The sequence below is a fragment of the Telmatherina bonti genome, assembly GCF_933228915.1.
Source record: "Telmatherina bonti genome assembly, chromosome: 13".
NCBI classification, from domain to species: domain Eukaryota; kingdom Metazoa; phylum Chordata; class Actinopteri; order Atheriniformes; family Telmatherinidae; genus Telmatherina; species Telmatherina bonti.
Genome location: NC_136611.1, coordinates 12,078,280 through 12,094,904, shown reverse-complemented (window position 1 = coordinate 12,094,904; position 16,625 = coordinate 12,078,280). Strand labels below are relative to the sequence as shown.

The following is a 16,625-nucleotide window of genomic DNA, read 5'->3' as shown; positions in this document are numbered from 1 at the left end:
CATTTTTAATAATTGAAAAAGTCGCTGGCTGAACACGTTCTAGATTTTTTTTTCTTTTTTTTTGTAGAAACGATTAAGTTAACGTGCAGATACAATAACCATGACACACATGAATGATTTTCTGTTTCTTTCTTTTGTCTGCTTTCAGCACCAGGACATGTCGGGGACACAAAGTTCCCTAAAACACGTTATCCAAGGGGGCGTACTTTCCGGGGTGGGGTGGGGTTGTTGTTGTCCAGGAGAAAAATGTGACAACATAGTCACAACTAACCTACACAAAAACAAACTCAATTTAAGAGAATTAGCACACAAATGTATATATTGTTAAGCGGAACGTTGCAAAACAAGTGAGAATATCACAAAGAGGTTGCATAACGGGACATGATGTACGTCTTTCTAGACTTTTACCAGTTTGATCATTGGCTGTCAGATCTGTCCGTCATACCTGTTAGCCAATTACGAGCTGGAGGCGGTCGCTATATTTTTACACGCTTGCGCAATTGTGTGTTGTGATTTTAACAGTATCAACATGTCTGCCTCCTTGGTAAGAGCGACCGTCCGAGCGGTCAATAAAAGAAAAATATTGCCTACAAGAGCTGCATTAACACTGGTAAGTTAAACACCTGGGTCAGAAACTCAAGTTGAGTGCACCTTTATTGTTTAGTACACGATAACCTCGATAGCACGACATTCACAATGTAACGTTATGCGTTACTTGTGTAAGTTGGCTAAGTTAGCTAGCCTTCTGCAATATGAACGTCAGAGTTGTCTGATTGTTTTCTTTTAACACATTAAACAACGTTAGTACATCACGGTTAGTTACTTTCCTAAACTGATGTACGTACAGTTAATCAAGCTTCATGGTTTGATTTAATACAATGTTTACATTTGCCCTAATTCTGCTAAGTAATCTGCAGTTTGGTAATCCAGCGACAGGGTAGGTTTGGACCACAAAAATCACAAATACCTGGAGAGGGCAGTTCCACATTGTCTTAGCTTAGGGCCTGATTTCCTCATTTGAAATACAATTTTACTAATACCACCCTAAAAAGATAGTGTTACCTTGCTTATACTACATTTTCAACAAGTTGCATGAAGTTCCGTTCAACTGTTTGGCGTAATTTTGCAGAAAGGCCCTAATAACCTGAAAATGTCACTGTAAACAATCCTCCCCTCGAGGAAGTAGCTGAAATGTTTGTTTGCTAAGGTTGGGGGGGACGACGACGACAAAGAGAGAGATAGAAAAACAAACAAACAAAAAACTGGGCCTCACGTTTTGTGTCATGCACACAGTGGTTTGCCTTTTTCTTGAAGAGCATGTTTTATGCCAGTTTTCATCTTGTCACACGCCTGATGTTTTGCATTACTAACTATACTTATATGCATACACACATACAATATATAAGGTAATTGTGAATAACTGCAGGAGGTTTTACAAATGGTTTAATGACCACAATCTTTACTTAATCTGTACTTAAATAATTGAATGAAACATGTTGCATTTTTTCTATATTATTGTACAGCTTTCATGGAATAAATAGTGTACCTCGAGGAGCTGGATTTTTAGTTTTCAAATAAATTACATAAGAAAATTGTTGACATCATTTATTTGTTCCTTTCTGTAGGTATATTGTTCTTTAAATTTCGATGACAAAAACCAAATTAACTTTGAGGAAATATTTATTTTGATTTAAATTGATAATGTGGTCCTAAAAAGTGCTTATACCAATTCTATTAAATTCAGTGTGTCATAAAAATGATCAGAAAAAACATGAAATTATAAAAATGGTAAATTTTTGTCTAATATTTTGTCACTCTTAATTGTTCGTTGTCTCATAAAGGAAAGTTTAAGAAAAAATTAGCCAAATGGTAATTTAGTAATCAGTGATAAGAAGGGTAAGAGTTGTGGTTTGTTCTTTTGGGTGGGTTGAAAATGTGCTGACGGGAATGTCAGCTGGAGAGCTCCGTTAACAGTGCTGCAGAAAGATAATTTGTTTGTGTGGTGGCCTCAGTTGATAACGACTTTTGACTGAAGTTAATGCACTTTAGTGGAACGTGACACAACACTGAGACAACCCCAGACGTCATGCTACAAGTGTTGTGCTGCAGCTGTTATTCTCTACCATTTGGAAACAGCAGTCTTGTTATTATTTTAATGAGTTTCATACATATGTTTTATTCTTTGCTTTTGGTTAAAGAGTTTCTACATCTCTTTTATACCCATATTTTGAGAATCACAAACAGCATTTTATTGTGACATATTTAATTTGGGATGTACTGTAGACTTGGAATAGGCGCACATACAGATGATCACACTTTAATGGCTTTAAGGGATTAGCACCTTATGGCCGCCTTGGCTCATGCCATGCCTCCACATAAGAGCCTAAACTTCAGATCCGTCATTGCTGCATATCCATGCAGTCGGTTCTGTCAGGGGACATGGAAGTCACGGCATACAGATCCTAATTCCAGGCAGGTAGATGTCTTAGACCTAGTGTTTTTATAGTGGAGTAAGTGTCATGCAAACAGCTAGATAAACATAAAACAAATGCAAAACAGCACAATCATTTTCTCCATCTTCATTTCTCAGTATGTTCCATGTTATGAAGGTATTAGCAACATAAATAAACTGATTCCACCTCTGACGTACTGTAGCTATGAGGAGTAATGTTTAACTTTCTGTTTTCTTTTCTTTAGACTCCAGCTGCTGTGAGCAAGATCAGATTGTTGTTGCAGGACAAACCAGAATATGTAAGTAACTGATATGGCCATCATTTTCTGAAACAGCTTATCAAGAAGACAATGTGTCTGTTGTGTTGCTTCATATAGAACATTTTAAAAACACTGACTTGTGAATGTTTATGCTAATTTAGCCATGTACATGTGAGGGGACAGATTCTACATAATTTCTGTTTTCTTAGTCTCAGTGTGTTTTAAACAATAGACTTCTTAAAGTGTCATTTCAATGTCACAAGGGAAAATCTAAGAAGTGTCTAAAGGAGCAAGACCTTAGCTTGAAATGCCAATATTTTCATAAAGACAATGAAACAAGAGTCTCCACGCAGTCTTACTTTTTACGCTGAAGAGGGAAAAGATCTGTCAGCAGAAGCTTCTATGAAATGGAAGTTGTTGTTGTTGTTTTGTTTTTTGTTTTTTTTTACTTTTCTGTTAAATGTTTTCAATCAAATGAACTGAAACTTTCATATCTCAAAGAGAGCAGCAAGTTATTTAAAATAAAAAATAGCTGTTTTTTAAACACTTCTGCACATTAATTTGTTAAGATGTCCTGTCAGCATCTTTATGAGACATGTCCATTTTAACATCTGTATTCCTTTTGTTGTTAATTCCTGAAGCTGTATATGTTTTTAAAAAAAAAAAAAAAAAAAAAAAAAAAGTTGACATGTTTCTGGTCTACCGTCAGATTGGTTTGAAGGTTGGAGTGAGAACACGTGGCTGTAATGGATTGACTTACACACTGGACTACACAAAGGACAAAGATAAATCCGATGAGGAAGTCTTGCAGGATGGTAAGCACTTGTCATTTCTGAAATTAGGTTATAAACACAAGTAAAAAAAAAAAAAGACCCGAGTGTTGTTTCAAAGTTGAATTCCAGTATTCTGCCTTTCCTCTTTAACTTTCACTCCCCATCGATTTGTAAAAATAAATTGCCCCTTTTCTGGGATTATATAGTAGGTCATTTGCTTCTCGCATAATTCCTACTCCATAATCCCCCCCAAAAGAGGACAAAGAAAGACAAAAAGAGGCCATTGCTCTATAAAAAGGGAGGAGAGCCAGTGTTGAGAATTGGGTTTGAATCAAAAGTAATGATGTTTCTCTTTTTATGCTGACAATGCTCATTTTCTGTCTTGCTGTTTGACTCCCAAGATCCTTATCTCAACAGTATTGCAACTGTCAGAAACTGTGGTTCAGTCCAGCTTGAAGGATGCCGTATAATACCACCTCTGGATGTTTTTATAGTAATAAGCCTGTCTTCGTCAAGTTCTGACCAGGTTTAGACCTTATAGCACTGAAGATAATTATGCTGTGATAAGAAGTAGTAAAATGATGTAATAGGTTTGTTATACTGAGTGTTCACCTTGTCTTTTTTTATCACATTTTTTGCTGTAATAATGACACCACAATACTTTGCACCCTTTCGTACCACAAACCGCACTATAAATATTTTAATTAGTCATGAAAATGTTTGCATCTGTTTTTATGTTGTATCTCCTGATGCACAAACACTCATTTCATATGAATGAATACTTAAATGTTTGATAAACAGGATTATTGGCTGGAGGTCACACATCAAATTTATATGCTAAAATGTCTTTGGCATTGATGTTGTCAAAAGTTTTCTCTACACTGGAGTCTCTTTTTATGATTTACAGGAGCTATTCAATCTGATGTTGAGTCATATGATATATTATTACATGTTAATCTTAAAAAGAAAAAAAAAAAGATGATTCTCATGACAGCGTGATAGATGCTCCTTGTTCCTGGCTTGTAAAAACAAGAGGAGTTACACAGACCCTAACCTTAAGAATGAGGAGACTTGCTTCATATCACTTTCCACAAATCTTTTTTTCTTTTTTTCTAAGGAAGCTGATTGGTCAGCAGGCAGCGTGCTTACAAATTTGAATCTTTAGCCCCAAATCTATCCTGTTCTAATTCATGTTTGCAGCATATATAGCTAATGATTCTCGTACGTCACTGCACAGCAGGCTTATCTTGCAACCACAATGTGCTTTTTACATGCTAAATAAGAACGTTTAAGTTGAAACTGACCAGATGTCTTTTAGGATGTTTGACTCACTGCAACATATGAGAGAGTTTCAGACATATGTGGCTGTTGTTACTGAAGGTATAAGCCGTGTGTAGTAATGGTTTTACTGTCCACGTTTCAGGTGTGAGAGTGTTTATAGAGAAGAAGGCGCAGCTGACCCTTCTGGGAACTGAGATGGACTTTGTGGAGTCAAAGCTGTCCAGTGAATTTGTCTTCAACAATCCCAATATCAAGGGCACATGCGGCTGTGGAGAAAGCTTCAACATTTGAACATCATGGGCTTTGCCTCCTTCTCCACCCTTCCTGCTCCAAACCCCTATCTCTACCATGAACACCAAGACACCTCTGCCGAGGAAGTCGGATGTGAGGAGTCTGAGATGTTGGTGTCCTGCCACTGTCCTGAGTCCTGCCACTACTCTTCCTGCAGACCAGTTACATAAACATCCCAGTTAAAAGCAATTACACATTTTCATGCTTAGTGGAAGTATCTGATCTGTAGCCACATCTAAGAGATTTATTTCAGGCTGCGTTTAATTGATGTTGATTTTTTTTTTTTTTTTTTTTTTTCAAAAAGATACAAACCTTTTTAAAGAGATTTTTTTTTTTTTTCTTAGTTTAGGGAGTGGTTTTCTTTTCATTCATACGCACAATACTTCAAAGAGATTCAGTAAAATCTCACTATGTCTTGTATGCAGGAGAAAATGAAGCATGACTTAAGAAGGTGTACACTTAACCTAAAAGTCTGAGGTTGAGATAAAGGTTAAAATCTGTCCTCCAGAGGTCAAGGCAAGCCAACATTGGCCGCTCGATACACTGTAATACAGTGTTGTATCATCCACTGTTGTGTACAGGTAGTATGCAAAAAAAAAAAAAGAAGAAAAAAAAAGTGGAGGATTTTGAGTGTCTTGAAACTGTTTTATCAGTTTGTAAAGTTAGAAAGTATATATTTATGTGTGTAAATAGAAGATGTAAATTCCTTGAACAACACATATGCACAAAGATAACGCACAAAACATGTATCCCTCAATAGAGAACACAAGGTTTCTGTTATTTTTTTTCTTTTTTTTTTTTTTTGCTTGATCAAAGCCAGGACTTGTTTGATTGGACTGTGTGCTCTTTATGATTTGTAACCTGTGCAATATGTCAGTGTACATATACATTAATAAATGGCTATATTAAGTCTTATGTTCACTGTTTCACATTCTTCCGTTGGACTTTGACCTGCTGTCATGGAGATGGCTCAGTTGCATTAGAACCTTCATCTCAGTTGTCACGGTGATGGCAGAGTTGTCTTTCTGAGAGTGCAAGGGTTCTGAGTCTCTACGAAACGGAGATCCAGTTTTCTGGACTGAGCTTTCCTCAGTAGACAGCTGGGCTCTCATGAACAACTCAAGCAAGGATGAAGACTCTGAAAGTGAGAGCGAGTTTCGTGGGGTTAAGGTAACGACATAATGTTTTTATAGGACTGTTCTGCTTTGAAAGGTTAAGTGTTTATAGAAGTTCTGAATAAAATGTGACTTTTCTGAATCCAAATTAGCTTTAGGTTTAAGGTTTGATAAATGTTCTCTAATTATTGGATTATATTTCAATCAGCAACACAAATGTCGCTTTCATGAATGATTTCAGTCTGCTGAGCTTTTACTTCAGCTCCTGTAACCTGCAAATGCCACAGTTTGTATCATTGGAAAAATGAAATAAAAACATGAGCTTATGTGTCGCAAAAAAGGATGAATAAGCTGGACCAAATGGACTGGCGTTTACTTCTGCAGAGTGATGGGTACATGTACATCAGAGTAAAACTGAGATCAGCTGACCATCTTAGCATAACTAAATATGGAAGTTTATCCATCAGCCAACCTCCCTTAGTTTTTTTTGTTGTTTATTCAAGAAGACAATGTTAGGACTCACTGGAATAAAGCTGAAAGAGGTGTCCAGTAAGCACGAGACAAGATAATCACAGAGTCAAGCCCTTAACCCTGCTGAAAAGACATGTATCAGCGGTCCATTTCTTCCACCATTTATGCAACATCTTGGCGAACTATTAACACAGCTCTACCCAAATTGACATACCTTTATTTGGATTAAAATCCTGATGGCCTGACTTTCCATCAGCACTTAAACACAGCATTTGTTTTTAGGACTGTGTGTTTTGTGAATGCACGATCTGAAAAAAACCTCATGAATCAGCAAGCTTATCCATATGCAAGTACATGTGTGTCAGGCCTAGTGTGCACATTAGACCTCTTCAAATTTGACCTTTTTCATCAAACATATGCAAACTGATATTATTCCCATTCTCCAAGGTCTAAACAAACTAAATATATCCTGGACCTTGGCTATGCCTGCCTCATGAGCCATGTAGTTTTATTGTTAGACGTTTTTCAAAAACAATGCAAAATTCGGGACATTATGTCCTTGTTTTCATTGTAGCTTCCCAGAGGTTGATGCTATTGCATTGAAAGTTGTACCAAATGAAAGCTATTCTCCACCAGCCACTGTGTAACCATCACATCTGATGCAGCTATCTGCTGACACAGCTATCCATGACCTCCAGCTTATGAAGAACATGGTGCCATACAAAAGCTGCACACGTAGTGGTTAGCATAGCACTGTGGCCTCACAGCAAGAAGATCACCGGTTCAATACTCAGCTGTTCTCTCTGTGTATGCTTCTCAAGGTACTCTGGCTTCCTTCCACCAATTACTATATATTGTGAATTGTTGTTTGTGTTGGCTCTGTGTGCAATATAATACAAGCAGCAACACTATGAATTGGGTCTCCAGAAAACGGTAGCTGGTATGACCCAGGAACTGGTGCCATTCACCTTGTTCAGTTCACATGACGGCATGACCAAATCTGCAAAGGAGAAGCTCAGGTGTCAGAAACACCTTAGAGTTACAGCTTTCCAGAGGCTTTCATGCTGAAAGTTGTACCAGATGAAAGCTATTCTCCACCAGCCACTGTGTAACCATCACATCTGATGCAGCTGTCTGCTGACACAGCTATCCATGACCTCCAGCTTATGAACCTCCTGTTGAGGACCTGTCCTCAACACAGCTACAGACCTGGTAGGCCCAGAGTCTCACTTTGCTTGATGCTCTTGGAGTGAAATGTGACTGGCTCACTACTCTTGCTGAAACCTAAATAAAATTAGTTCAAATTTACACTGTTGTTAATGTGTTTACAACCATATGCAAGAACATTTTATTAGCTTTCATTTGGTAAAACTTTCAGTGCTAAAGCATCAACCTCTGGGAAGCTACAATGAAAACAAGGACATAATATCCCAAATTTTGCATTGTTTTGAAAAACGTCAAAAATAAAACAACATAGCTGATGAGGCAGGCATAGCCAAGATCCAAGATCAAAGTAAGTTATATATTTAGTTTATTTAGACCTTGGAGAATGGGAATAATATCTGTTTGTATATGTTTGATGAAAAAGGTCAAATTTGAAGAGGTCTAGTGCACATGCATCAGGAAGCTTTTCATGAGGTCAAGTGCTAAAATCATTACTGCACATGCATATCAGTGTTTGTGTGGTTTGTAATGAGTGCACATTTACTCACACAAGTTTACTAATTTAGAGTCATTAGTGAATGTAATTTCTCTCATTAGCTGATAAAAGAAGGTAAAGCTGAAGTGAGGCTCTTAGGTAGAAATGACCTTTGTGACATTGATTCCCTGCAAACATCAGACTTGTGATGAGATTACAGATAAGGTTTTCTTCTGATGACTTTATCACCCGTACCCTGCGTTAGTGCTGATGCTGCACTGTAGATGGATGCAACGCCACTTGTGTCAACATTTTTCTATTCTATCATGTCTTGAAGGGATTGACGAGTCATCTGAATATCAATAATAATAGAAGACACATCAGAGCGCATAAGCTATCATTTAGGGGTTTTAGTTTTTATGCAGAGACAGTTTTCTTGACTGGAAAATGTTTTAAAAACAGAAAAATCTTTGATCACTGTTTCAGCTTTTGACAAAAACTCCTTTCTGCAATCTGCAATTTCTTTTCTCAGGTGTCATCTTTAGTAGAAGTGCTAGCTAAGTGGAGACCACCTTTTAGCATCACAACTGACCCCCGAAACATCAGCGCCAAGCTCTTAATCCTTGAGAATATAGAGAAAGGAGCTGGTACGTTTCGATCCAGACATGTACTGCCTGAAAACATCCGGCAGCTGTCCAACTGTCAGTTCAAGAGGCGAGATTTTCTACGTGAAAGCTTGCCTCTCTCAGCATCAGGACCTGTCCCTGCCTCCATCAATGCAGAGGCTTCTTCTAAGGGAATACAAGTGCAAACCTCAAATCTTGTAATTTCTGCACATCCAATGTGCAGATTCAAGATGCCGCCCCTTCTTAAGACTTTATCTGCAGATTGGAGGAGACTGTATGCTTCATCGGTTGGAGTTGGAAGAAAGAGTCATTGGTCAGTATTCAATTAGTGAAAGCAGTCACAAAATACTTGGTAATTAAATAAATAATATAAATTAATCATAATAATTGATGATGTATATTTGAAAGTAAACCTTAAAGTATACCATAAAGGACTGTTAAAATGAATTCATCATATCTTGACATGAAAGGATGATAAATCAAAAGTTAATTTTATAATAGTGACAATACAACATTTAATATTGATGGTAAAGACAAAAACATGTTTTTATTTTGGTCACTTTGAGTACATTTTTCGAATGATTTTTTTTTTTTTAGATATAATGTTTACAGAGGCATGCTACATTCACTTGAATGAATATCTTGTTCATTGGAAGATTTTTTTTAAAGAGATAAATTCAGAAAACCAAAACACATTTTACAAAACGAAAAATCTTTTATGTAAAATAATTAATTGTAATAATTAGTAATGTAAAAAAAAAACTGAGAAGATTTTTTTTATTTCAATGACGATCTCATTAATTCAGTGAATTCAGAAAAACTGAAAAAGTGATTTTTTTTTTCAAATGAATGTAATGTTTCTATGCATCTTCATTTCTTAGTATGATAGATTATTATTTAGTACAAGTTCAAAATGTGTTAATTTCAAATGAAATCGAATTACAATTTATTTATAAAACACTTTTCATACCAAAGTGCTTTACATGGTTAAAAAAAAAGTAAAAAAAAACAAAAAACCAAACAAACCTGTGAATATACTTTTACACAAACATACACAAATACAACCCAGATCCACCACCCCCAATTTCCCCCATTTTTCCCTCCGTTCCAATTCTACCCAAACATCTTCTGTCTCTAACTGAATCCTGTTAAAAAATACGAAGAGAATTAACATAACATAGAAATTACCATTATAAACAACTGGCTTGACACTGCTGTGAAGACAACTGCAGCATCAGCCCTCCATTTACAGTTTAAATGACTTTCCCTCTGAGATTAAAAAATTATATCATTTACACAGACAAACCCAACAATTCTATTGAACAAGTACTTGGTCAAGCTTGAAAGAAAACTTTTCCTTTGTAGCAGTAAAAAAGCATCTATCAGATCCAGACACATGAAACTGGGAATATAGCTGAACCAACAAATAGATCAGCTACATCATTCCTATGGAATTGTTATTGATTGCTCCTGGTTTAGAACCAACCAGTAAGTGGGTTTTTTTTTGTGAATTTGCAGGACCTTCAAAGGAAGCTGTTGTAGGTGCCTAAAAGCAATATGAAATGCTGAGGACCCCCTGCAGCCAGGAAAACAACACCAGTTAAACTCCATGTATTTACCAACCATCTCAGTGAAGCTGAGGATGAGCATAAGAATAAAATCCAGAAGAAAACATGGAAACATTTCTGTGGAACACTCATCAATGTAGTCCTGAAAGTAAAAGGCAAACGTTCAAAATAAATATCAGAAAGCAAACATGCATAATTCTGATTATGACATGCTAAGATGATGCAATCTAAACATAGAAAATGTTTAAACCAGAGCTTAGAAAATTGAGAAGAGAAAATGTTGTGTTTTTTTTTTTTTTTTTTTTAAATTCAGGTCGCTAGTTGTAAAAGGAAGTTTTCCTTTTTTGTTGTTTAAAGCTTGTGATTTTTTGCAGTTTTGGTTGTTCAAATATGTCAAATAACAACTGCAAATACAACAAACATCACGTTTGTACTTAATCAATCTCCACATGCATCTTGTTGTGAAATTGGCAAGATGTGCCACTTGCTGCTTGGCAGACAAGCCGATGAAAGCTGTAATTTCAGCTTCAGAGTGATTGTTCTGTTTAAAGTGGTGTAAGAAGGAGCCATACGGCCACCATGACCTAAAACTGGCTCCATGATGCATTCATTTTCCTTTTGGTTGTACAAACAAGTCCTTCTGATTATGATAAATTAATGATCACTGTACCGCTCATCGACTTAATGGAATAACATGAAAGGTGTGAACGCACAATAATTCATTAAATAAAAAAAATGGCAGTCATCCTTTTGAAGTTCTGCTCAGGGCTGGTTGAGCTAAATTAGGTTTGAGCTTTAGCACAGCCAACAGATATGACTTCATTCAAATCCAGGTGCAGTCAGTTTCATAGGGGCACACAGTCCTGGGGAATTGCAGGAAATTATGGAGCTTTGGTTTGGAGCTCATCATAACCTACCGCCTCCCCCCACGCACCCACCTCGTCACTTCTGGTGGTCTATATCAGTGCTTTCATCCCAGACCTGCAGAGAGTTGGACAGCAGCTCATCACTGACAAGGAGAGAGTGGAATACAGCAGAGGCAGACAGGAGCAGCACGAGTAAGTAAAGCTCATCAAACTGAAAGCTTTTAATCGCGGCAGCTATGCACTGAAATAATCTGAAATAATTTCACCTTTTTCTTTCTGCTGCTGCCGTTTCTTTGTTTTGCATTTGCATGTTTTTGGGAAAATAAACAGGTTGTCTGTGATTTGTAAGGATGGTTGCAGAATTAGCTGCCCATCACAGTCCAAACTGTGGGGCCATATGCAATGATTCTGCAGCTTTAGAGAGCCAAGGGCCCCCGCTGCTGGTCGATGCCTGGTTAGTCCCCACCTTCTTTGGGCTCATCATGCTGGTTGGTCTGGTTGGGAACTCGCTGGTCATCCATGTGGTCACCAAACATCAGCAGATGAAGACCGTCACCAACTTCTACATAGGTAAAATCTCTTAACGGCAGCAGTGTTTTCAGCTACTTTACTCGGGTTTGTCCTTTAATGAAATTCTTGTAGCAGTTTTGATGGGTTACAAATACATGTTTAGATTTCTTTTTCTTTTTCAGGTGCATATAGTAATAATAAATCCTGACAGTTCAACTTACATAGCTGTTTGAACATGATGTAATAATAATAATAATAATAATAATAATAATAATAATAATAATAATAATAATAATGATAATAATAATAATAATAATAATAATAATAATAATGATAATAAACATTTAAATGACAATAGGGCCCTGCCATACTTTGTATGGCGAGGACCCTAATAATAATAATATTAATAACAATAACAAAAACAACAAAAACAACAATAATAATCATAAATTTTTATTTATAATTCACTTTGCATTTGAAATCAAATTTCAAAAATGAAATAAAGAAACAATAACAATAAAAAAAAAACAACAGCGCTAACAACAATAAAAAAAAAAAGAAAAAAAAAGAAATTAGTCATAAAAAGCTTTTTTCAAAAGGAAAGTTTTTAGTCCTTCGTCCTGATGTGACACATTTCCACAGGCAAAACCTTCAACATCTGCTAGTTTTACTGGATGCATCTCATGTAAACATATCTTTATTTTTTTGTGCATGTTTAAAAATAACTTTTTCTTGTTTTCTTTCAGTAAACCTAGCTACAACCGATATCTTGTTTCTGGTTTGCTGTGTGCCTTTCACTGCCACACTCTACCCACTACCCAGCTGGATCTTTGGAGAGTTTATGTGTCGTCTGGTTAACTACCTTCAACAAGTGAGACAAACAAGCTAACACATTAATGCATTCACATGCCTAACTAGTATTGTTGTGGGGAGACTGGATTGACTTCCAGTAACTGTAAACAACTGAATGCAATATTTCACTCTTTTAAACTGGTGTGTCGATTGTCCTACAGTGGACAATGATGTTTCATCAGAGCTTTGCATAAGTTTTGTACAAAAGAAACATAGTCTATGAAGTGACTTGTAATGACAGCTGTCAAAAGAATAAACGAGAACCATCCAAAGTAAAGGAAAAGCAAAATGCAATGCTTTCTTCATTATAGAGCAGAACAATGGTATAAAAGAGAGACAAAGAAAAATAAATGTCTGAGTAAATGTGCTCGTTTTAACCAAGTAAGGTTAAAACAGTCAGTAGATTAAAGGAGTGAACTTATTTTATAAAATATAAAAATGTACTCGTTTCACACAAAAATGTAACCAGATAATCTTCCAATAAACATGATAAATTGTTTGTTTCTTTTGTGTACAAAATGTTTTTTTTTAATACTAAAAACATCTTAACTGTATATTAACATTATACCGTGTTGAAATAAGACTGTCTTCTTTTATTTTTAAGTACATGTATAGTAATGTATTGGATAATAATAGAAAAAAAATACTCCCAATTTAAAAATACATATACGTTTTATTTTCTGCTTTTTCGAGACAAAGTTTCCAGATTTGGGATTCTATTTCATGTAAAAACATCCCATGTTGCGTTATTTGATCTTTTTTTCAGTTTCTCTTAGACTGGTTTATGGATAATTGCTGACTTTGTTGATGAGGCCAGTTTTAGTGATAAAGTGAAATTATTTTACCCCCTTTCTCCTTAAAATGGTTAATTAAATACAATGCTTGTAGAAGGAAATGAAGAACTTATTATTATTCATATTAACTTTAACTGGAATATACCATAGCCATCACTAACTGGACAAGCTCAGATGATCTTAACAAATCAAAGAAGTCATCTTTGCTCTTTTAACTGCAGAGTGCTTAATGAAAGCAAAGTTGAACACAAAATACACAGAATAACAGTGTATTTTGCATTCAAAATCATACAAAGACAAGAAAAAAATTAAAGATGGAACAATTAACAATGAAACTGGTGCACTTTTCAGGTTTATTGGTTTAAATGTACAATAAAACAGAAACAAACTCATATGTGTGTGTTTTTGTTTCAGGTGACTGCACAGGCCACCTGTATCACTCTGTCTGCTATGAGTGTGGACCGCTGCTATGTGACTGTCTATCCTCTTCAGTCACTCCGGCACCGCACACCCCGCATGGCTCTGGTGGTCTCTGTATCGATCTGGATAGGTGTGTTGAAGATATCAGCAAAAAAACTGTACATGCTGTCATTCTGTAGAAAAACCTCCATCTTTTTGTTTGCCTTTTTTATTTTTTTAAGTGAAAATCATTTCAAGTCTTCTTTCCTACCCAGGCTCTTTGCTTCTGTCCATACCTGTGGCTGTGTACCAGCGTCTGGAGTCAGGATACTGGTTTGGCCCTCAGACATACTGCAGCGAGGTCTTCCCCTCCGCCATCCTCCAGAGAGCCTTCATCATCTACAGCTTCCTGGCCGTTTACCTCCTCCCCTTGCTTACCATCATCGCCTGCTATGCCTTCATGCTCAAGCGCATGGGTCAGCCCAGTGTGAACCCCACCGACAGCAGCTACCAAGTGAGGAGATTTTTTTTTTTCTGTTTTTGCAAAAACTGAAAGTGTGTGTGCTCCTTTTAAAGACATAGGAACTTCTGCTTTACCCCAGCTCCAGGCTCAGGCAGAGCGAGCAGCAGCAGTCCGCGCACGAGTCTCCCGCATGGTGGTGGTGATGGTGGTCCTGTTCCTCATCTCCTGGGGTCCCATCCAGATCTGCATCCTGCTGCAAGCTTTTGGCTTTCGCAGTTACATTTTATACAAGGTGACTTATTCCCCATGATTAGCTTTGACTTTGTTAAAAGATAACAAAACTTTAATTTGTGTAACTTGACAGATTCTCTCTGAGATGTGGTAATTATGGATTCTTTTGCTCATATTCAATTATTTCTTCTTTTTTTTTCTAACAGGCCTGCTATATGTTGAACTTTAAATTTATGCATAAGGACTTTTTCCCCTATGTCATCTTTCAGAAAGTAGCCACAGACTAATCTTTTCCCTCTGCTGTTATCCACACATCTGTAAAAAAAAAAAAAAAAAAAGAGGGAATAATACAGTTAAACCCTTTGTAATACGAAGATAATATCAAGTTCTGAACGTGAGAATGTTTTCTTGTTTAAAAATATTTTCTGCGAATTATTTTAAAAAATGACCAGGGTAATAATCTGCATGATGTCACATCTGCAGTGTGAAAATGCTTCCCAACATCTTCAGATCACCATTGTCCTATTATATGTCTGTTTGGAAATGCAGCGCCTGCCTGAGGATCTGAAAATGTTTTTTTTTTTCCTCTGGATTCTCTGAATCTTTTACTATATGTAAAACAGATGTTCCTTTGATGGGAATTCTGCAAACTTCTGATATCTGGAACATCGCATGATAGCAGTATTTTGTAAGTTTTATTCCCTTGAGAGAAGATCTTTTCCTCATTTGAAAAGTTTGGCCCTCTAACCTTCATAGCTAATGAAGCTAACTAACTTTCTAAATGAGAGAACATTCCAAGTTTCTTATGCATTATAAAACCTTCCCAGCCTTTTTGTTGCCACTTTTCCAACTTTTTTTGTTGCTGACATGAAGTTTAAAATGAGCCCATATATGAGGTGTGATTAGCAACTACAGTAGTGACAGAAACTGACTTCCTTCTTTGAAGAATATTGAGAAGGTTTATAGCCCGTCATCTAAATCTGCTTTGTCTTTCCTCCCACAGCTGAAGATTTGGGGTCACTGCATGTCGTACTCCAACTCCTCTGTCAACCCACTGGTTTATGCATTCATGGGAAATAACTTTAGAAAAGCCTTTAAGCATGCCTTCCCTGCTATTTTTCTGTGGCGCATAAAAGGGAGAGTTAGGGTGGGAAATATGGACACAGAGGATGGGGGAGAAATGGATCACCAGGCGCCCAAAGAAGAAGCAGAAATGCACTTTCTTTCATCTGGCTCATAAAGGCCACCCTGGCCATTTGGACTCCGTGCCCTCATTGTTTATTTATAGCTTGTTGTGAAGATGAGAACAACCTGCTCACCATGGATGTACAAGCAACACACACAAAGAGAAAGTAGCAAAATGGTGCGATAGCTCCACCTAACTCATGCACACTGGAGACGGTACAAACATCAGTAAATGACAGGTTTCAACATGCACACAACATGCTGTGTCTGTGTCACATGAGTATTTAAAAAGAATGACTCAGATGCTGCCTCATGTGACCTGTAACATAATTATCCTAATCAAGTTTTTCTAGATAGGTTTAACTGATTCAGCAGTGTGACTTCTATCTTCTTTGGCATTTCTTAGACTGGTGAAAAACACTATATTTCATAGTTAGTGACTGTCTCTACAGTAAAAAAAAAAAACCAAACTATGATTCAAACGCTTCTCAATTTTTACTTGGATTTTTAAAAAGTTTCATTGCACTTGTGTTCACTGTGCATGTCTGATTTTTGTCGTACACATGTCTGAGATGGAATCATTTGTAGAAAAAACTTGAAATATGTTAAAAGCTTCACAATGAAATACCTTGAAATTAGAAATTTTAACCTCCTTCTGGTATATACCAAGACCCCCATTCTGTCGTTACATTAACAAAACAAAACAAACAAAAACAAAGTTTCATGGTGAACATGAAAGGAAACAAAGTGATCAAAAACAGTCACTTGCCCCATGAAGGGTTAACATTATATAAACTTTCAGTTGCCCAAGACATTTGAGCTCCTATAACTTTAAACAAAGTCCCTGAC

General features: G+C 36.6%; 2 protein-coding genes across 2 annotated transcripts; both read left to right on the top strand.

Moving 5' to 3' along the window:
- The first annotated feature begins 523 nt into the window (after positions 1 to 523).
- On the top strand, positions 524 to 5,426 carry isca1 (iron-sulfur cluster assembly 1). The gene is made up of 4 exons (XM_079251794.1): positions 524 to 610; positions 2,698 to 2,751; positions 3,422 to 3,527; positions 4,909 to 5,426. The coding sequence occupies exons 1-4, from the start codon at positions 530 to 532 to the stop codon at positions 5,055 to 5,057; spliced, it is 390 nt and encodes a 129-aa protein (XP_079107920.1). The 5' UTR covers positions 524 to 529; the 3' UTR covers positions 5,058 to 5,426.
- Positions 5,427 to 6,167: 741 nt separating this feature from the next.
- On the top strand, positions 6,168 to 15,831 carry kiss1rb (KISS1 receptor b; the record flags this gene model as incomplete). The annotated part of the gene is made up of 10 exons (XM_079251607.1): positions 6,168 to 6,227; positions 8,815 to 9,087; positions 9,170 to 9,221; positions 11,456 to 11,534; positions 11,692 to 11,912; positions 12,599 to 12,723; positions 13,913 to 14,048; positions 14,173 to 14,411; positions 14,503 to 14,652; positions 15,595 to 15,831. The coding sequence occupies 10 exons, from the start codon at positions 6,168 to 6,170 to the stop codon at positions 15,829 to 15,831; spliced, it is 1,572 nt and encodes a 523-aa protein (XP_079107733.1).
- Between the last annotated feature and the right edge of the window lie 794 nt (positions 15,832 to 16,625).

Coding starts and splice junctions, on each gene's coding strand:
- isca1 (XM_079251794.1), top strand. CDS start 530: ATGTCTGCCTCCTTGGTAAGAGCGACCGTCCGAGCGGTCAATAAAAGA. Junction 2,752..3,421: donor TGCAGGACAAACCAGAATAT/GTAAGTAACTGA, acceptor GTCTACCGTCAG/ATTGGTTTGAAGGTTGGAGT. Junction 3,528..4,908: donor TGAGGAAGTCTTGCAGGATG/GTAAGCACTTGT, acceptor TCCACGTTTCAG/GTGTGAGAGTGTTTATAGAG.